Below are 20,229 nucleotides of genomic sequence, written 5' to 3'. Positions count from 1 at the left end.
AAGAGCAAGCATCGAGCCCAAAAGCCTTGGCCGGATATTAGTCGTCTATATTGACTGCATCTAGTTCCTTATACAGCGCTTGTTTAATCTCAGCACTCGTCCAAGCCAAGTCCACGCCGTTTCTCGCCAGCTGAACCACTGCGCCTTGCTCATGCCACAATATGTATACACCTTTTGCATGTTCCCATCGACCCATACATCGTGCATGTACACAGGGTCATCACTGTTGATGCAAACCTTGACACCGCCGTACACGAGCTTTCGTATTTTCGGGAACAACACCTCTGTCGCCGTTCGCCGGTGGTAGGCATGCGGACACAGCGTCAGCCCGATATCCCTCTCTACAAGACCGGCCATCAATCTCTCGTCGTCAGCAGCATCGAGTCCATGATCGATCCGCTCCGCGCCCCGGCCACCACACACGTCGAATATCGCCTCGGAAACATGCGCGTGGGTGTCCTTCTGCCCGAAATCGCAATGCATCGTCACACGCAGCCCATCCGCCCTGGCACGGCGAAAGCCCTCCTCGAACAACAGCGGCGGCCGCTCATAGGCGTTGCTCGCGAGCCCGACGGCGTGGAACAGACCCCTGCCCCCCTCGACCGCGCCCGCGGCCCACGGGCGCGCGGCCTCGTAGGCGGCCAGCCCCTCGTCGACGGGCCGGTCGCGGATGAAGCAGTAGATCCAGCTGGAGCGGACGCCGTACCTCGCGGCGCCGTCGCGCTGGGCGCGCAGGTAGCCGTTCAGGACCGTCTCCGGGGCGACGCCGCGGACGGCGTGGCCCTGGGTGTCGAAGAAGGGCTCGGCGTAGCGGACGTTCATGGCGGCGCAGCGGGCGAGGTATGACATGGCCAGGGCGTAGAAGTCGTCTTCCGTCACGAGGACGGCGCAGCCTGCGGCGAAGGCTTCGAGGAAGGTCGGGATGCCGGGCGTGCGGCCTGTGAGCTCGGGGCGGTGGGTTAGGGAGACGGCGTATGAGGCGAGCAGGGCCTCGTAGGTTGGGTACGGGAGGGCAATGTTGTTCTTTTGGGCGAGGGACCAGCGGAGGGAGGGCAGGAGAGTGCCTTCGATGTGGACGTGGAGCTCAACTTTGGGGAGGGAGGCGATGAAGGGGGATATCGCGAGGCCGTCCATGATGATGTGGCGGCGTTCGGACAGCTGCGTGGACAAGTACGTGGAAGCATGTCACTTTGGGAAACGGGACACATTTGAGGTACACATATCATGAGTCAAGGTAGAGACGTTTTGTTTCCTTTCTGAAAGGAGCTCCTGATCTTATCTACGATCGACAACTTTGTCGGGCCCGCCCCGACGCCGTCGGCTCCAACCGCATTACATGGCAGCGTCGTTTTGTGCCCAGAGACAATCGCAGGTGATAGCAGATGGCACGTCGCTCAATTTGCAGCAATCACACGCAAAAGCGATAAGTCATGCCCCATGCCCATCGGCCGACAGCGGAGTCTAGAGCACTCGGCCGGAGTAATTGACAATGATCGACAATGTCAATGGCTGAAGAGATGGAGCGCACCCCAATCGACCTCACAGGCGCCAGACTCTTCCTCCACAATAGACGATAGACCGGGTTTGTAGCCCGAGAAACCGGAGCCGCGATTGCGATAGGGCCAGGGAAAGATATCTCGATGCAACATATCATCTTGGCGATACTATCGTGTTGGTTCTGGAGAGCGACGGACACCGATCATGCGTGTCTCGCGCCGATCTCCGGCTTACTGGCACCTGTGTCTGTAGATCAGAGCTGGTGTCACTGGCAGCTTAAAAGATTGGGCCTGACCCCGCGTTGTTCTCTTTGCAACAGCTTCTTGCGACCATCAGCACTCCAACGCAACTTTGATAACGAGAGAGATCATGAATCCGATCAACGACGATACGAGGCCAGAAGGGGAGCCTGAAGAGCAGCGTCAGCATGTCGATGCCACCATGGCGAAGCGCGTGGTGCGCAAAATTGATCGCTTCATCATTCCTGTTCTTTTCGTCACCTACATGTTTAACTTCATGGATCGCACCATCTTGTCGAGTGCTTCTGTTTTTGGTCTCAGAGAAGACACTGTTCGTCTTCCTTTCTTGAGCTGTGCAGCTCATTTCACGACTGACAAATGACAGAATCTGAGGGGCCAGCAGTACAGCTGGGTCTCGAGCATGTTCTACTTTGGCTACTTTGCCTGGACGTACCCAACCTCGCTTCTCATTGCTCGTCTGCCGGTGGCCAAGTACCTGACCATCAATGCTCTCTTCTGGGGCAGTGTCGTGGTGGTGACAGCAGCATGCACCAATTTTGGCGGCCTCCTCGTGGTCCGCTTCTTGCTGGGTATCGCTGAGGCGACCTTGACCCCAGCCTTTATGTTCCTCACATCGACCTGGTACACTCGCGACGAGATCCCCTTCCGTACCGGGATTTGGTTTGCGGGCAACTCGGTCGGTGGACTTGTTGGTAGTCTTCTGGCCTTTGGCGCTGGTCACATTAGCCCAGACAATGTGGTCGGTCCCTGGCGTGCCATGTACATCATCCTCGGTCTCGGCACTTTCGTCTGGTCGTTTGCTATTTTCACATTTCTCCCCGATCGCATCTCCAACGCTCGTTTCTTGAACGGCGAGGAGCGCCAGTTCGCCGCAGACCGCGTCATCGTTGCCGGTACAGGTAGCACAGAGAAGACGAACTGGCGCCTCGACCAGGTCAAAGAATGCTTCGTCGATCCCAAGACGTGGCTCATCTTTGCCCTCGAGGTGACCACGCAGATTCCCAACGGTGGCACTCAAAACTTTGCCAACCTTGTCATCCGCTCCTTCGGCTTCACAAGTCTGCAGTCGACCCTCATCAACATCCCCTACTCTCTGCTAGCTGCGTCGGTCATCGCCGGCACCGGTTGGCTTGCCGGCCGCTACCGCACGATGAACTGCCTCCTCATCGTTTGCGTCGTTTCACCCTGTATCATCGGCTCCGCCATGATCTACCGCCGCGAGCACATCAGCCCTAGCGGCGTTCACCTCTTCGCCTACTTTCTCCTTGCTTCGGGGCCTGGTGCCATGCCCCTCAGCCTGTCTCTCGTACAGAGCAACTACCGCGGCGTCACCAAGAAGATGACCGTCTCGGCGCTCGTCTTCGTTGCCTACTGCGCTGGCAACATTGCCGGCCCGCACTTCTTCCGTGCCAGCGAGGCCCCGGCGTACAACACCGCGTTTCAGACCATCATGATCTGCTACTCACTCGTCGTCGTGCTGGCGCTCACGCTGAGGACGTATTTGCAGTGGCAGAACAAGAAACGTGCGAGAGAGGAGGGTTTTGAGGGCTCGGCTGGCGGATCAGGAGTCGTGGCTGGTGGCAAGGTCGTCGGCGCTGGTGAGAGCTCGCGTGATGTGGCCCAGATGGTGGACCAGGTCGAGCTCCGGCCAGAGGACTATGAAGATGTGACGGATTGGAAGACGGTGGGCTTTCGCTACCGGTATTAGATTGGTTCGCTTCTTGTAGCTGAACCTGCGATGTTCTCAAATACATGACGTCCTTGGCAAAACCTGAATGTTTGACTGTTGCGAAATATCGTGGCTGTATCATTCTGCACACCTTGCGATCCTTTGACATACAGCACGGCCGGCATGCACTCAGTGGAAATGCATGTTATGTGCACAAGGAGGCGGTCTCGCTCTTCTTCGCAGTATCTAGATTGCTGCTCGTTGGGGTTGCTGGAATATGTAACGATTCTGGAAATCACGACACGGAGTGTCGGCCGCTTCAACAACTCCGCGTCGGATGCCGATGCCACAAGGGTACATAGCAACCATCAAAAGTTCGGCACCGACAAAACCCTCCGATCGCCGCGGATCTTCATCCCGTTAACCTGACGACTAAACCGGTTGATTTACTGGCGCTTCTGGGTGCCGAGGATTCTCTAGACGGGGTGCATAGCCGACAATTTCACGGCGATGTCGTCCAGTTGGAACCGGACGAAGCCATTGATAGATTGAGAGGCTCTTCTGTACTCGGATCGGCTCCGCTTGGGTCAGCTGCCATGGATCATGTTTCCAGGGTTATCCCCTGTCTGGACATGAACTGCGGCGGAGTAGGCTTAAGTTTCGATGCCCGTCCAAAAGGCCCGGGTGCCCACAATACAGACCTGCCACATTTCTCGTGGATTTTATGGTTATTTTGCCCCAGTTATCCAAGCATGTGGAGGGGCTTAGACGAACTCAACATCCACAACTGACGGCCTGCAGGCTATAGTCGTGCCAAGATGGTCAAACGACCAACCCGGTTGCTCCTACTGGCCAAATCCGCGAATGGGTATACCCCACAGTGCTACACTTGTGGACGCGTTTTTGGCTTGGCCCATGGCGCGGTAACAGACTCGGTAATTGGTACCCCCCACTTCCCGAAGAGGCTCATATATCAGGACCCGAGGTTTCGGAGACGGTTTTGACGCAGATTTCAGAATCTGGATTGACTAATCGGGTATGAGATGCACTTCTGAACCAATACGAAGGTCAGAGAATGACCTGGGAGGCTGCGATGGGAGCACGTTCAGCTTCATCTTGCGAACACGTGCTTTTGACGCACTGGAAGTCAAGGACGGGATTGGGGGTTGGGGGAAGGGGGAAGGGGTTAGACAGAAGTCTGAGCGACATTATTTCCACTTGGATGCAATGATATCTTTGATGAGTTGTGAGACTATTTCCAAAGCTGATCTTGCTTCCTAAAACGATCCCGAGATTCCCGCAGATTTCACAACTGGTGACTGTGTCCACTCCTGTGTGAGATAGCTTGCTCTTGTCCTGTTTTGTCAAAGGTTTAGCCTTCAAATGCAAGCTTCTCTTTCCAACATGATGTGTGTCCGAATTAGATCAGGCGAGGTAGCACCATGGGATAGAACCCCAAACTGGGCGCCAGGGCCCGCCGTGCATCACCAACCCATCCAGTCATGTGCCGGACATGTCATTGCGCGTACATCTTGTGGATTAGGGGTCTTCGACCTCACATGAAGATGCGGAGGTGGCGCATGTCGGCAGGCAGCGCGTGCGGAGGAGATGCCAAACTTTTGCTTCCCCGCAACCTCTTGTCGCGGGGAAAAGAATAAAGCTTCGGCTCAGTGGGGGAATTCATGCTCGGTAAGTGGAGAAATCCGGGGTAGTGGAGCCGCGCAGTTGTTGAGGTGCAAAGGTCTGAGCTTCGTCCATGGGCTCATGGGCTCAAGCTGAGTCGTGATGATCCATATATACAACCTGTGCATTCGTCCTGAGGAGAGGGATGTGCCTTACAGAGAGACTTCCAAGATCTCCACGAGCTACCAAATCGACACACAAGCTCAACAACCAGTCAAATATTCAGCATGGCGTCTTGGCGCGAGGCCTTCGCGCTGTCGAAATCCCAGGTTCAGGATGCCTCACCTCCTGGTACTGTTGAGATTTTTGGTAGGTTCTCAGACAGCGATCAAGACACTTTGACTTGCTATCATGACGAAGACGAGCCGTCTAACCTGTGCAAACCCGTAGATGTTGGCGACACGGAGGGTGCGACACCCAACGCCTCGATTGTGCTGTTTCCAAAGCCATCCGCCGACCCTCGTGACCCCCTCAATCTTCCTACTTGGCGCAGGATTGCGGCTCTCTTGACCGCTTCCATCTATGCTTTTGTTGCCAACTATTTGAGTTCTTTGATGGCCCCATCTCTGCAGATGTGGCCTGCTCAGTTCCCGAATGACCCTCAGCCGCAGTTCCGCCTGACACGGCTCATCGCAGTAAGCCATCTAACTCTTGCCGTCTCCCCCAAATCTACGAGTGGCTCACTCTAACGCTCATGATTTTTTGTTCTATTACAGGTGAATATTCTCATGCTCGGCGCTTCCAATATTTGGTGGGTGCCGCTCTCGAACTGGGCGGGACGTCGGCCTGTTTTGATCATTGCAACCCTCATGATGACGGTTTGCTCTGTCTGGGGAGCCACGGCAACCTCGTACAACTCGCTGCTCGCTGCTCGTATCTTCCAAGGAGCTGGAGGTGGTGCATCTGAAACAGTCGCCCCTGCCTTGGTAGGCGACATGTTCTTCGCCCACGAAAGAGGCCGCGCCATGGTAAGCCTGCGACATCGATTCTTCTGATACACATCCCCCAAGACGTTGCGACTGACTGGAGCCACTGAACAGGCCGTGTACACCATTTTCCTCGCCGCCGGCGCAACGGCTGGTGGTTTGAGTGGTGGCTACATCGCGTTCCACTATGGCTGGGACTCGACATTTTGGGTCAGCGTCGCCCTCGCGGGCTTCTGTTTTCTCACGACTTTGGTCTTCGTGCCCGAATCACTCTTTGACAGGGCCGAGCCTTCGAGCCCGGAGCTGAGCGACGAGAAACGGAAAGGCCAGGCCATACATGAGGAGAGTCACGAACTCGTCGAGCCCGTCTCGCTTGTGGCGTCGTTGGGCTTCCGTCGCCCGACCGGCAGCTTGGTGGACCACTTCACACGACCGTGGCGAGCCCTCCTCCTGCCTGGCACATGGGTCGTTACGCTCCATTACGCCGGTCTAGTCGGTGGCATCGTCACCATCTCCACGGTGGGCGCGAATCAGATGGCCATGCCGCCGTACTCGTGGGGTGCCAATGCCGGTCTGGTCAACATTGGCGGTCTCGTCGGCGTCGTTCTCGGCTACATCTACACCTACGTACTCTCCGACGCCCGCTTCAAGAAGAAGGCCAAGGTCCGCGGACACGGAATGTCAGAGGCGGAGGACCGTCTTCCTCTTCTGGCCTTCCCACTTGCCCTTTCGACCTGTGGGTTCTTCGTCTTCGGCTTCTGCGCGCAGTACCCTGGCGGGACTCGTTGGGTTGGACTGCAAGTTGGTTTCGCCATGCTGTCTTTTGGCCTGATGCAGGTGCCCTCCATCGGATTCAACTACGTAAGTGGCTCACCCATGGTTCACATCTGGCTACGAAGTGTCTAGGATTGTTGCTAATGCCGTGTTCCCAGCTCATTGATGCGTACACTGTCGCCGCATCGGACTGCTTCACCGTGGCCACGATCATCCGTTCTTGCATCGCCTTTGCCTGGACTTTCTTCGTCTCGGACTGGGAGCACAAGACTGGCCCGGCTGAGCCATTCGGCATCTTCGGCATGCTCATGGGCCTCTTCTCCCTGACGACCATTCCTCTGTGGCTCTATGGCAAGCGGCTCAGAATTGTGACAGCCCCCATGATCCAGAGGTGGATGTAGGCCATTCGCAGTTGAAGCCACGAGCACTACTTTGTCCGTTATCGGCTAGAGGAGTCACTATGAGGAGGCTTCGCAGGGGGCATGCTATCTGGAAATGATGTGGTGCCTCGAAGGCTCCTGCAGAGAGGCGTCTGACGGAGCTGGGAGGAAAGACATGTGATGGTTAGTTCGTATTGCTCTATAATTCACACTGTGACTATTCAAATGCTGTCGTTGGGACGTCTATGGGTACTGAAATATCGAAAATATTGCAATCTTGAAACATGCCATCTACCCCCTGGGTCTGGCTTCCATTGTGCCCTGGGCTCTCACATCGGTCCAACTTGCCGACATCAGTCCCACTTCTTCCAGTCCATGGGAAAGCCTTTGAGAGCTGGATTCTCATCGTAGGCACAGTCAAACCCGTCGTCTCTGGCTTCCTGCGGCATGGACTTGACGAGATGGCCGGTAAAGTCGTCCTCATTAGCCCATGCCATGTGAGCACTCCCCCAACCGTGAGATCTGAACTTGTCCTGCCAGTCGCTCGGCATGAGCAGCATGCTGACGAGACCGCCACGAATCCAAATACCCCTCTCATTCTCCTGGCCCTCGTAGTCGTCGCTGTCCTTGGCGAAGCGGAAGCAGTGCGTGCGGGCGCCGTCCTTGTGAAAGACAACCTTGGGGTGCATGGCGACGCTCGTCGGCATGGGGTCCCACGCAGGATACGGAAACTCCTTGGGCGTGTAGTCGAAGCGAAGCCTCTGGTCCTCGGCGACGCGGCTCTCGTAGCCGCCGTGCTGCGAGACGGACACGCCGCGGACTTTGCCCTCCTTGGCCCAGACGACGACGTGCTCCCAGTCGTGGCGGTGGTTGTAGCCGCTGACGGGCCACGACCAGGCCCAGTCCATCTGGAAGTAGTAGGCGTAGACAAAGGCGCACCAGCCGCGGTTGCAGCGGCCCCTGACGTACACGTTGGTCCGGTCGAGGGCGGAGCGGGGACGGCACGGGCCGACGTCGTCGGAGGGCGAAAGGCCCTCGGATGCGGTTCCGTCCATGGTCATGGCGGGCACGCTGTAGCAGCTGTCCGTGTCGAAGTCCACCAGCGGCTGGAACTTGACTTCAAAATAGTAGGCAAAGTCGTGGCCGTTCACGATGGGTTCGAGGGCTGGACTCTCGCTGAGGATCCGACTCGAGTTGTTCTGGCGCCGCATGACGGAGGCCGTCGATGGCACTGACAGCACCATGGCGGTGACCACAGCAATGTTTTGCAGGAAAAGCATCTTTGAATATAGCAGTGTTGACGCTGTTTGTCTCGAATTGTTCGCAGAAGGACAAGGCTAGTGAGATATAAAGTTGAAGTGTACTGATGGGGAAAGAAACTGGATATCAACGGGCTTGGTGGACTCGATTTATATACAACACCCGCGAATTCACACGAAAGTCCTCTCGAGATCTTTCTTTCAGCCTGAATGAATTGAAGCAGTGCGTTCGGGCAACTCCGTGTTCTGGTCGCCGATTACTCTGCAACTTCACGACCGCTGGCTCACCACCGACTCGGTTGCCTCCATCTGAACGCAGGCGTATTGTTGCATAGCCCTGCCGCAGGAGCCCGTTGCTGGAGAGCTTTTCGATCGAATAGGTTTCTCAGCTCCGTTGGTTCATATATCGATGCCACAGCCCCCCGTCTTACTGCGTCGGCGAAGTGGTACCACTGCTGACTGAGCGCTGCCTCTGCATACCCAGACCTTCAGCTGAGTCCTGGTCGCGGCCAACGAAATCAGCTTTCGTACCGACGAGCTGCAGTGATTGCAGCAATACCATATCGGCGATTCCGTTGAACGGGCCGACAACGTTGCAAGGGGCTAAGTCTACTGGAGAGGCTCTAAGACGGGGAATTACTTGGCCCAGGCAATTCGCTGGGCAGTCTCATGAAAAGCTCATTCGCCCCTACAACTAACAACCTTACCTTTCTCAGCCGCAGAACATGAAAAAGCCTTTTTGCGTGAAGAATCCAGAAATGCCATGGTCAGAATACCTGCCGACATACCAAGTACCCGCATCAATAGCTTCTTTAGCGGCCGTCCGCGAATGAATTCTAGGAGTGGCATCCGCTTTGTCATTGCTCAGGAGGCCAACACTGCAAGTGCATTCACCATGTCCTTGATTCACGCCTGGACAGTACTTCCAAGCATAGACCTTTCATGCCGGGGTAGTAAAGCTCATGATGATCGAGGCAATTGATGTTGCAAGGGCCGCGATCGAATGCAGCATGCACCAAGTGCCAAATGGCCATAAGGCCATGAGGCCATGAGGCCATAAGGCCATGAGGCCCTGGTAACTCTAGGACCTCCAAGCTTCAGGCCATGTCTGCTGAGCGAGGACCAGTGGTCCTTACAATACGCACGAACAGCTCGGTGGCCTAACCAACACCAACAGATGAAGAAAAAAATTCCGCCAAATTTCTGAGAACGCAATTGACTGACGGACTGTTACCTCATGTGCCAGCGCCCCAAGAAAGAGCAGAGAACGAGGGAGGGATTGACCTCAGGCGTGAAGTTCCGACCAATTCTCCCTGGCCACGTGACGTCATCCCTAAGCACAAATGCAAAGATTCCAGAGGCAAGACTTAGGACCCCACGACCCCGAAATGAGATCACCTCGTGACAACCACGACAGCACTTCTTCATGGCCGTCTCTAGCTGATCTCTGATCTGAAGAGCCTCGATCTCCAGAGTCAATCCACATCCCCACTCTCCACCTTGAATGTCTCTCGCCAATCTCAGAAGATCCCTCCTCATGACTCGGGTGCCAACAACAACAGCCGTCATCCGCGGCGCCAGCGTCAACATCGTCCTCAAGGCCGACCAGCCAACCGGCCGAACAGTTTCCGGCGCCGTCCAGGACGTGCTCACCCGCGGCAACCACCCCCGCGGGATCAAAGTCCGCCTCACCGACGGCAGGGTCGGCAGGGTCCAGTCCATGGCCGGCGCCGCGCAAGCCGCGTCTCAGCCTGCCGCTTCCGAGATGGCAGTGTCCCCCGACGCAGCCAGCTCGGCGCCCGCGACGTCCAGAGGTCCGGGCCGTCAGCGCGGACCCCGCGACTACCGCGACGAGCCGGAGCGTCCTTCGCAGACGATTGGCTTGGATGCGTATATCAAGCCTGCAAAGACGAAGCGCAAGGCCAAGGGCGGCCCGTCCCCTCCTGGGGCTGACGATCCAGCGCCTTCCAGCGAGGATGGGGTTCAGCCGAATCCGGTCGTTGAGCGTGCAGAGGCTGAGGCTGTGACCTGCCCAGTCTGTGGTGCGTTTGAGGGGGATGCTGCTGCTGTGGAGCATCATGTTGCGCGCCACTTTGACTGAAGTTCGACCATCCAAGCGTCATGATACGTCGGGAAAAGCCTCTCGTGGGAGACGACGGCCCAGCGTAGCATTGCTGCATTTCTCTGAAGGATACCACTGCCGAGCCGGCCTGACTGTGCGTTGGTCCGGCATACAGGCGAAGCGGACAGCGGGTGGTAGAACGAGCTGTGCCGGTACCGCAAACAGCGTCTTTAAGCTGTCTGTTGGCTCGCTGTCCACAAATCATTACTGCACAAATAGCAGTCGCGTGGAGCGAAAGTCCAGTCACGTTTCTCGCCCGGTTAGGACGGCCCTGGACGTTTGGTTGTATGTAATTCCAGAAACTGCTTCTTCAAGCACAGGTAGTAAGCCTGATGCAGGGAGTGGTCCGCGTGTCATCTTGTGGAGGAGGTGTCTCAAACATATGCTGAGCCAATTCAAAAATGCAGCAGCAACGCCGTCATAGTAGCCTGGGTGGCAAAATAACGCGAGAAGCTGGGCGCATACAGGGCGGTCCTACTGAAGGTCTCATATTCGGTCTCATATTCGGCAGCAAGGCAGACATGCACTAGATAGAGGGCCAAACATCACCCACATGCAGGTTCTTCGCTACGTCTCAACAGTCCAAGGCACGAATAGGTTGATATATCGAAGTATTCATCAGTTATAAAACAACGCACACTTTGGCGTGTCCGTATCCAATAGATGCAGGCAAATAGCAAAACTCACGCCGCATCCGCCTCTTCGCCATCACTGGCCGCTGTTCTTCCTCTTCACCTCCAGCCGTTCCCGTGAGCTTCGCAGTCTCCCCTCGTCCATCGATTTGCGCCAGGTGCACACCTCGGCGAACTCGCAATACAGACATTTCCAGGCATCCTCGATCTGCACGCCCTTTGGCTCCCGCTCTGCCTTCCACCATTGCATGGTACCGCCGATGTAGGAATCTAGGGCGCCGTCGTCCATGGGAAAGATGCGGTTGTCGATCAGCGACCCGTCGGCACGGTATCGGTATTCCACCGAAAGAAGACGACCAACAGAGTCGGCGCCATGGGGGAATGTCTGTTTCAGCTCAGCGACTAGCAGCGGCAGAAGCTCGCGTAATGTCCTGTACTTGATGAAATCCGGGGCCGAAGAGGCAGTTGATGTTTGAGAACCGTCCGCGGGCTGTTGGCTGCCGGAAGCCTTGGGCACGTCCTCGTCATCGCTTGGATGGTCGATATCAAAGAATTCGTCGTCGTGTAGACTTGCAATCTGTGCGATGAACGAGTCGGAAAAGGGCTCATCAGGGTCGAGGTTGTACCGCCGGAATACTCGTAGATAGTCCAGCTTCTCAGCTGCCATCACCGATAAGAATCTGTGATACAGAAACAGCTGCACCTTGGCCGGCCTTAGCTGCGCCACGTTGGCCGTGCTGCGCTTGCCCCGAGTCTTGACATCGGTGAGGTAGACTTGCGGTATTCTCTGCATGCCAGGTTTCTGTGACGCAAAGTAGTCGGTGATGCTAGGTTGCGACTCTTGGCTTTGTCGTAGCTCGGCCTCAAACTCTGGATCAGGGTGGTCGTAACTCAGGCCATCAATGACGCCATTGACGAGGTTTCCGTCCACGAACCCCCAGACCTCGAGCTCACGCGTTAGGCCCGTGTCGCGCAGCGTCCTGAGGCCCTGTATCAGGTTCCACACCTTCAGGCCGAACGCATCCTCTTTGCTCACAACCTCAACACGGACCGTTGTGTGCACTTCATCCTCGAGCTCCTTGTGTAGCTTGGTGCCCTCTTTCATGGCCACCGTCCGGGTCTTTCTGCCAAACGGAAGTCTTGTCAACGTGTAGAAGTATTGCAGCTCGCACCATGATCCAGCTGTCAGATCGCTCACTGAAAAAGGCTTCTTGGGAAATGATCGAAATCGTACGAGCGGCGAGCGCGTGTCAGAGTCTGGGTCGGCAACAGAACGGGGAGCCGGAGTTTCAGGGGCCACAAAGGCTGATAATGCTTTGCCGACTAGACGCTTCAGGTCAGTCAGTTTCAGTGAAATACTGTCGCGACGTGTTGACTCACGATCGGGATAGCTGACAACCTGGTCGTCACGCAGAACCCTCTCGAGGGCGCTCGGTGGTTCTGCCAGGCTGCCTGTGGACCACGACTTCGGGTCCTGGGCCCAAGCACCAGATGGACGCTTGAGCGCGAAGCCATGGCCAGCCTGGGCGTCGTGAAATGCATGATCTGGTTGAGACCGTCGCGGTGTTTCTACCTGGTTCGGAATAATCGCCGACGCAATGGGTATAATCGGCTGCTTTGTGGTGTGGTCTGTGACCAGCTGGCTCAGGAGTGTTTCCTCTTCCAGCGAGAATTCGTAGTCACTGTCATCATCCAGCGTTGGAAGGGACGCCATGTCGAAGAAGAATCAAGACCATGTCGAGAGGATTGAGTCCGTCGAGTGGGCCGTTCGACGCCTGTTGCGTCACGACTTTGTGCGAGACGGTAGTACTTATCATGGAGGGGCAATTGAGACGCGCTCGGGTGATGACGGGTGCTGCCTGACACGAAGTCACGTGGCGTGCTCCAACATGTGCTGTGGTCCGGCGTCTGCTGCCTGATCAACACCACCAGTCGGCCAAGCACCTTCATGACCCATGCTCTGCTGAGGCTGCGCCTTGTTCATGCCATCGACGCTATTCCTGTCTGCCAATCAGGCCTGTCAGACAGCATCCTCGAAGGACTGTATGCATCATATTCGGCACGGGTATCGATCCTTCTTGCAAGAAAGATGCAGGCAATATCGGGCTTTCAGTGGAGACCACGCGTCAGATGTTGCAGTAGCTTTGCATTGTGCTCCCCACGGCATCCTTCCCATAATGCTTCCCAGCGGTGCAGCACTATAAGAACGATGCAGTGGAAGGAAATCCCACGAAGATCGAATCCGGACCAGAAGCACGACTTGCAGCTATGAAGACATGAGTATTTGCGAGAGAAAGTTGACACGACCAGGCGTACACGCCTGTTCAACAGGCGGGACGATCGCTACAATTGACTCACAGTGCACAATCACCGGCTTCGAGCAAGACGATGCCACGAGCATCAGAATCCGGCGGGATGAGCTTTGCCAAGCTATACGTGGAACTGCATCAGCAGCCGCCCTTCCGGAGAACGTCATTCAACGCCTCGTGTCATGGGGCGAACCTCGAAACGATGGCTTGACCTCACGCACCGTCGCTGAGTGGGAACTGGAGACGAAATGTCTCGAGTCGGATAACACTTCCAAGGCCATCCGAAGTGTCGCCCTGGGTGTCGCCATTCTACGTCGGAAAGGTCAAGACGACCAAGCGCGGCCCTTGTATGATATTGATCTCGTTTGGCGCCTCATTCAACAGGGCCTCTCTGTCGACGCTGGCGACTTTCAAATATGGCGTCTCTCGATGTCCTCGCATGGCTTCCTCGGACTGAAAATTTACGAAAGTGATCTGGATGAATCTCAAGAGCGGGTCGAGATTCGCGTGCTACTACCCGGCTCTCAACGAGTTGTCAGTAGGCCGATTCGCTCCGAAAAGCTCTATACGAAGAGTTTTGTGCTTGCTAGCAAAGGGGCTATATGCTCATACCAGGTCGAGGAGACATCCGACCCGAGTCTTGCCACACATCGCATCGGCACCAGTAGTGGCACAAAGCATCATGACCAGGTACTTCCGGCGGGCAACACAGGCGTCATGGTGCGTGCCTCGCCAATACCTCATGACCTACACAGTCACAACGCTGTGTACTCTATTGCTGCAGGAGCATATCATGCCACGATCGTCCCTCCTGAAGAGTTTTATGCCACATTATGCTACCAGGACTCTAGCCGCGGGTCCTCGCAAAATGCTGCCAGCCTTGCGCCGACTGGCGTCGAACCTCGCCTGACAACCCGAGTGCCCGACGGGCTCACGCCGGCTCTTCTGGCTCGAGCCATTGGTGCAACGCGTTCCTGGTTCAGCCGTATGAGGAGTGGCAAGAAGCACGCTCGACAGGCTGAGTGGGAGGGGGCTCTCCGTGACTTCAGCTATGCTCTTTCGATATGCGACGCATTCGCCTCTTTCGCCCACGCAAAGATCTATCGATGCCGCGTCTTGAAGGAACTGGGCCTGGCCAATCGATGTATCGGGCGCTACGAGCAGGCCATGGCATTCTTGCAACAGGGGCTGGTCGAGAACGGGGATGAAGCTACGCAGGAGCTGATCATCCTCAGCGGCGAGCTCGGCGTTGTTGCGCGGCACATGGGGCGTCTGGACGAGGCCCAACAAGCGTTTCAGCTTCAGTATGACGCGGCGAAAAAGCTGCAGTGGCAGAAGCCACTATGCCGCGCCGTTGGGAACTTGGGCATGGCTAATTTCCAGCTCTCACAACAGCGTCGTGACGATCGACTGCTGGACTTGGCCATCACCCAGTTGAATGAACGCGTCCAGCTGGCGCAACATCTGGGCGAGGTAGCAGCTGACGGTGTAAGCCCGGCAAAGGCAGCGTCTCGTCGACAACTGGCCGTCACCTGGGAGTCTATCGGCCAGTCTCGCCTCTCGCTCTGTTTTGCAGCGCAAGGCAACACACAGGCAGCCGTCGACGTTGCACATGCCGCCCTCAAACTTTCTCACAGGCTCGAAGACCCAGCCGTCATGGCCCTCTCGAGGTTTTTCTATGGACGAGCCCTACTTTTTCAGGGCAGGGTGGATGAGGCCATGGCGCAGTTCAACCTACCGAGCGCCTGCTCGTGCGCCATTGCACTCTGCAAGGAGCCTTCCAGCGAAAATTATGAGTACTTGCGCGAGCTTGTAGACGTGGGCGCCAACATGGATCTCGTGGACAACCAAGGCTATACAGCGCTCGATCACTCCGTGTTTAACAACGATGCAGCCATGAAAGACCTTGTCCTCGAAGGCCTTCGCCGCCAGCTTGGGGACCATCGGCAGCCTGAGTTTGCCAGGTTGCAAGTGGAGGCCAAGCTCCGGAAAGGATACCGCGAGCTCTTTCAAGAGAAATTGAGACCTGTGCTGCTGTCCAACGGAGGTGACGCCACCAATTCACTGCGATCTCTGCGGCACACATATGACGATAGCTTGTCCTCAGATATGGAGAGGGGCCGTATGTTTGACCGTCTCAAGGTTTTGCGATACACCGAGTTCCTCGCCTTTGGAAGACTCCCGCGATCAAACGACGGCCTCGTCTTGCCTCTGGTCTCTCGATCGACCCTCTCCCATGAACCAGACACTGTTGACTTTGTCATCTTCATCTCCTACCGCTGGATCAACACGGAAAAGTCACGCGATTCGCCAGACGATGTGAACAACACGCAATTCGGGCGCATGGTCGCCGCTGTGGAGGCCTTTCTACGGTTGCACCCGTCAGTCGAACCCTCGCGCCTCGGCATCTGGCTCGACCACAGCTGTGTGGACCAGGACGACCCGATGCCAGGGGTCTCTGCGCTGCCGATGATCGTGGCCCAGTGCAATGCCGTCATCAGCCTGGTCGATGGCCAGTACTACGAGCGCGCCTGGTGCTCGGTAGAGGTGATGATGGTGCAGCAGCTGAGGCGAGCGTATGGACTCCATCTGTGGTATGAGCACATTGCGACACAACACGGTGCATGGGAGTTGCGCGAGGGTGCGTTGGACATGGAGATCGTCATGGCGGAGAAGAAGTTGACCTTTGAGTCGGATCGGCCCAAGGTGTTATTTCTGGAAAGACAGAGCAAGCTTCTGGGGTAGATGAAGGGCAGCATTGAACGACTTGACGAACTCGTTGTCCGTACTAGAAGTACATGGCATCCAGATGTTGCATTCATTCTCTGGTCTGGCCAGCATAGAGATTTTATCCGGCTTTGCAAGGCAGCACATTGGAGAGACAACACACTGACTTAACACCCACTTTCACAAAATTGATGCCATCGTCCATCGCCAATTACCCATGTCCCTCATCGCCACTCAATAGTACTCGGCCAGGGCTGTCAGCATTGGCCCCTGCACTCGCGCGACGCCTCCCGCAGGCAGCCAGGATTATGAAGGAGCCACGACTTCAGTCACCGCCTGGCGCAGCAGGCAGCAGTACGATACAAAGCGAATGTCATCGCATGCAGCAGGGCGTCAGGTTGTCTGCATCTCTTCCCGCAGCACCTCGGCCATCATACGCCATATTCTTGTTCCCACATCAGATTTGACTACCGTCGCCATGACCCTCATCGTACGAGCTGGGCCAGCGCCAACCCCACCACCCTCCACCTCATGCACAACCTCTTGCTCACACCCAACCCGAGCACCACCACGCCAGACAACACCACCCAAAGATCCAAGCACCCCGCCGAATGACAGCGAAAACAGAACCCCCCCTCCCCCGCCGCCGACGCTGCCAACCCTGCCGCCGGAGCTCCAGTCGCTCATCACAGCCCACCTCTCCTACCCCGACGCCCTCTCGCTGAAGCACACGAACCGCCACTTCTTCCAGACGACGGACACGGGTGTCCGCCTCAAGGTCGCCTGGCTCCTCGAGCGCCGCGCCCAGCGCCTCGCGTGCCCCTCGTGCGGCCGCGGCTGCGACCTCGCCAGCGACCTGCGCTTCTGCCGCGGCGGCGTCGCGCGCGTCATTCGTCGCCGGCGCATGCACGGCGAGTGCGAGAGCCGGGCCGGGCTCGGGTGCGTTGTGTTCGGGACGGGGCGGTGCGAGCGGCGGCGGAGGCGGGGAGGGCGCCGGTTTTCCTTGGGCGGGATGAGGGCTTGGGCTTTTGTTGTGCCGGTTTTGGCTCTGCTGTGGGCGTTGCTGAGAGGCGTGTCTTGTGGTGCGTCGTTATGAGGGGGGTGGGATGGCTTGGCTTTGGGTATATATACCAGGTGGATCAAGCGAGGTACATATACCAGGTGGACTTGAGCGAGGATGTACGTTGGGAGTTTGGGTGGGCGAGCTTGGAGCTCTAGTCGAACGTGGTCGAGGCCATGTATTCATAATCATGTTCATAAATTTATTCATGGGTGCTTCAAACCGAACAGAGCACATATACCATGATTTCGCTGGTCATGTTTCCCTGTCGAGGCTCGACTCTGCCGCTGCAGCTAATATGCCTGCTCCTTTGATACCACCATCGTGACAAGGACTCAGCACGATGCGCACAGGCGGCTTGTCTCCCACATCTTTCGCTACCAGCTCGTCGAGAAAGCGCTGCGTGTCGTGCAGGTAATCCTGGAAATGCGCGATGCAGCCTCCGGTGTACCCGACACCCAGCTCCCTCGGTTCCTCTTCCTCAGCGCCGCTGCCGTCGCCTGCCTCTGGGACATCACCAGCCATGCGAAGCAGCGCCACCACAGCAGCAGACACGATGCCTGCGGCACGGACTTCGATTGCCTTGCTCATGTGATAGAGCGCCGTGGCCATGTCGGTCGTCCATCGGAAAGGCGCCTTGGTTGGAAACTCGGTCTCCAGCTGAGAGACCAGCGCGTCTGGGTCCAGGGGTCGGAAGTGGCTCAGAAAGGTCGTCGTCATGCCATGGCGCGTCAACAACGCGCTGGGTAACGCCGAAGCATCAACACCCAGACGACTATCGAGATAGTCTAGCAGCATGAGTCGCCCCAGCTCGCCCAGGTAGCGCCCTGCTGTCATGTATTCCAGCGGCTGGAAACCGGGCATCTCGCCAGCGGCATCGAGAGCCTCGTCCCACCTCGTGATCAGGCCGAGTTTCTGGAGTGGCGGCGCAGAGCCCTTGATACTCCACTCCGTGTTGACAGCGATGCGGACTTGCTCTGGGGCCTCGCCCGGGAGCAGGCTGATCCTTGCAGGTCGTTTGCTTTCGTGGAGGGCGGCGAGCTTCAGAGGGATGGTTGCGTTGCAGCCCGTGCCTACAATGAGACCCATGGCTGCTTTCTTGCGGCTGTCCTCGCCGTATAGGTAGTTGAAGGAGACGAGCGTCGAGACCGAGTCGTTGGCTATGGCGGCGATGCGAATCGGCGGCAGCTCTCGGCGGGACTTGTTGTAGCCAGTCAGTAACAAAGATCCAAGCTCGACATCGCCATGGATGGCGAATCCCTTGCCCATGGCTATGATAGAGGCTTCGTTGAGGGACCGCTGGACCATGGGAAAACTAAAAGTGATGCCCAGGGGTATCGGCTCGTCGGCGGCAAAGGCCCAGGCGCGGCAGCCTTCGGTGACGACAGCGGCGATGCATTCGCCGATCCAGTCGAATAATTTCGTATCGTTCATGCTCTTGAGATGCTCGGCGATGGGCCACGACTGCTCTTTGAGGCGGGCGACACGGGTCGCGGCATTGGAAACGCCATTAGAGGCCCCGTTGGTATGACCGTGACCACCCTCGCGAGAGACAGCCTCCTCTGGCGACAGCTCGATGAAACCCACTCTGAGGTTGGAACCGCCACTGAGAGAGAGAGAGAGTGAGTACGGTCAATGTCACCAAGGGGGAAGTACTCACATGTCAATAGCAAGATGTCTGCAAAGGGGTTAGCTTGTGGCAGGGTGACAGGGTGCAGCTTCATGCAGGCGAAGACAAGCTCACCTTCCGTGGCCACTCTTGCTGACAGGTTTCAGAATGGATTCGGAGATGGGCGTGGGCAAGAACTGAGCAAGGTCATCAGCTGCGAGATGGATAAAGTTGTGGTAGAAGGCCTTTGATAGGCTGTGTATTGTATCAAGGTCGACATGGAGTGGTTGTAGGAAGTCCTGCAAACTCAATCGGGTATCGGAACTCATTGTCATGGTTCGCACATGGGTCTCATGTGCTTAGAGCCGACGTATCTGCGTATGGTCGCAAAGCTAGGTGGTCTACGTCGTATCGGCAGGGCCATCAAGCACTTGGTAGTGTGATGCGGTGGTTGACCTCAGTGAAAGACAGCTTCAACCAATCCGACAATGGTTGACCAATATGAGCCAGGTGACAGGCCAAGGGGCGTTCGTAATTGGGTGTAGCGCTCCGAATCGAAGTTGAGGCTCAACGTGAGGATTTGAGCCGGCGATGACAGTGCCACGATTGTGTTCCACGACTGGAGTCTGGCAGAATGTCTTGGTGAGGTGGCGTGAAGTGAGATTTCGTCGTGTCGACGATCGTGAAAGATGCGGGATATCCCAGGTTACCTTGGGACAGCGATATCCCAGGGAAGAACAGGATGACGGCACGAATTCACCGACGTGTCATGGCGATGTGTTGCAGTCTGTGAAACGAATGAGCCGAGCTTTCTTTGTTTCTTGTCTCCCACAACCCGGACACTCGGTTGTGTTCGTCTGATGGCGACTGTAACGTGACACGAGCGAGGGTTGACGATCCATGAACAATGACAGGCAGTACGTACAGACAGACAGAGGCAGTGGTAGTGGCAGTGGCAATGGCAGTGGCAGGCAGGCGTCAGGCAGGCGTCAGGCACAGCAGCGACACACCCAGGACACCCTTGCATCCTGGGCCCTCGTAGCTGAACACGGGCTGAACACGGGCTGCCAAGGAGTCTATCAAGGCACTTAACGTGCTGCATAGTACGTGCGGCAGATGAAGCCAGGGGGGTTACTTGTACAGTGGTACTTCCGCCACGGCGCTGGGGAACCGCGATTAGATGTACCGCCCTATCGCCCATGCGCGCCGCGTCGTCGTCTCCCCAAGCAAATCATCCACACCTAATCCCACCACTCCCTCACCAGGAATCCCTCGGGCCTTAGATTGCTGACTCTCCACACAACCATCATCCTTGGATTGTT

General features: G+C 56.8%; 9 protein-coding genes across 9 annotated transcripts; 5 read left to right on the top strand and 4 right to left on the bottom strand.

The window, feature by feature from the left end:
- Positions 1 to 60: 60 nt before the first annotated feature.
- Positions 61 to 1,134, bottom strand: VDAG_08025 (adenosine deaminase; the record flags this gene model as incomplete). The annotated part of the gene is made up of 1 exon (XM_009652791.1): positions 61 to 1,134. One exon carries the CDS (start codon positions 1,132 to 1,134, stop codon positions 61 to 63), a length of 1,074 nt encoding a protein of 357 aa, XP_009651086.1.
- A 732-nt stretch (positions 1,135 to 1,866) lies between these two features.
- Positions 1,867 to 3,465, top strand: VDAG_08024 (allantoate permease; the record flags this gene model as incomplete). Its single annotated transcript, XM_009652790.1, has 2 exons — positions 1,867 to 2,067; positions 2,122 to 3,465. 2 exons carry the CDS (start codon positions 1,867 to 1,869, stop codon positions 3,463 to 3,465), a joined length of 1,545 nt encoding a protein of 514 aa, XP_009651085.1.
- Positions 3,466 to 5,336: 1,871 nt separating this feature from the next.
- On the top strand, positions 5,337 to 7,210 carry VDAG_08023 (uncharacterized protein; the record flags this gene model as incomplete). Its single annotated transcript, XM_009652789.1, has 5 exons — positions 5,337 to 5,418; positions 5,500 to 5,744; positions 5,826 to 6,077; positions 6,150 to 6,896; positions 6,968 to 7,210. The coding sequence occupies 5 exons, from the start codon at positions 5,337 to 5,339 to the stop codon at positions 7,208 to 7,210; spliced, it is 1,569 nt and encodes a 522-aa protein (XP_009651084.1).
- A 332-nt stretch (positions 7,211 to 7,542) lies between these two features.
- On the bottom strand, positions 7,543 to 8,469 carry VDAG_08022 (uncharacterized protein; the record flags this gene model as incomplete). The annotated part of the gene is made up of 1 exon (XM_009652788.1): positions 7,543 to 8,469. One exon carries the CDS (start codon positions 8,467 to 8,469, stop codon positions 7,543 to 7,545), a length of 927 nt encoding a protein of 308 aa, XP_009651083.1.
- Positions 8,470 to 9,952: 1,483 nt separating this feature from the next.
- VDAG_08021 (uncharacterized protein) lies at positions 9,953 to 10,549 on the top strand (the record flags this gene model as incomplete). The annotated part of the gene is made up of 1 exon (XM_009652787.1): positions 9,953 to 10,549. The coding sequence occupies one exon, from the start codon at positions 9,953 to 9,955 to the stop codon at positions 10,547 to 10,549; it is 597 nt and encodes a 198-aa protein (XP_009651082.1).
- A 729-nt stretch (positions 10,550 to 11,278) lies between these two features.
- VDAG_08020 (uncharacterized protein) lies at positions 11,279 to 12,916 on the bottom strand (the record flags this gene model as incomplete). The annotated part of the gene is made up of 2 exons (XM_009652786.1): positions 11,279 to 12,525; positions 12,583 to 12,916. 2 exons carry the CDS (start codon positions 12,914 to 12,916, stop codon positions 11,279 to 11,281), a joined length of 1,581 nt encoding a protein of 526 aa, XP_009651081.1.
- A 1,024-nt stretch (positions 12,917 to 13,940) lies between these two features.
- On the top strand, positions 13,941 to 16,256 carry VDAG_08019 (uncharacterized protein; the record flags this gene model as incomplete). Its single annotated transcript, XM_009652785.1, has 1 exon — positions 13,941 to 16,256. One exon carries the CDS (start codon positions 13,941 to 13,943, stop codon positions 16,254 to 16,256), a length of 2,316 nt encoding a protein of 771 aa, XP_009651080.1.
- A 460-nt stretch (positions 16,257 to 16,716) lies between these two features.
- Positions 16,717 to 17,409, top strand: VDAG_08018 (uncharacterized protein; the record flags this gene model as incomplete). The annotated part of the gene is made up of 3 exons (XM_009652784.1): positions 16,717 to 16,728; positions 16,816 to 17,177; positions 17,400 to 17,409. 3 exons carry the CDS (start codon positions 16,717 to 16,719, stop codon positions 17,407 to 17,409), a joined length of 384 nt encoding a protein of 127 aa, XP_009651079.1.
- A 144-nt stretch (positions 17,410 to 17,553) lies between these two features.
- VDAG_08017 (hexokinase-7) lies at positions 17,554 to 19,236 on the bottom strand (the record flags this gene model as incomplete). Its single annotated transcript, XM_009652783.1, has 3 exons — positions 17,554 to 18,904; positions 18,959 to 18,976; positions 19,043 to 19,236. 3 exons carry the CDS (start codon positions 19,234 to 19,236, stop codon positions 17,554 to 17,556), a joined length of 1,563 nt encoding a protein of 520 aa, XP_009651078.1.
- Positions 19,237 to 20,229: the final 993 nt, after the last annotated feature.

This window comes from Verticillium dahliae, genomic scaffold, assembly GCF_000150675.1.
Source record: "Verticillium dahliae VdLs.17 supercont1.18 genomic scaffold, whole genome shotgun sequence".
In the NCBI taxonomy this organism is placed as follows: Eukaryota; Fungi; Ascomycota; class Sordariomycetes; order Glomerellales; family Plectosphaerellaceae; genus Verticillium; species Verticillium dahliae.
This window is presented reverse-complemented; position numbering and strand designations above follow the sequence as displayed.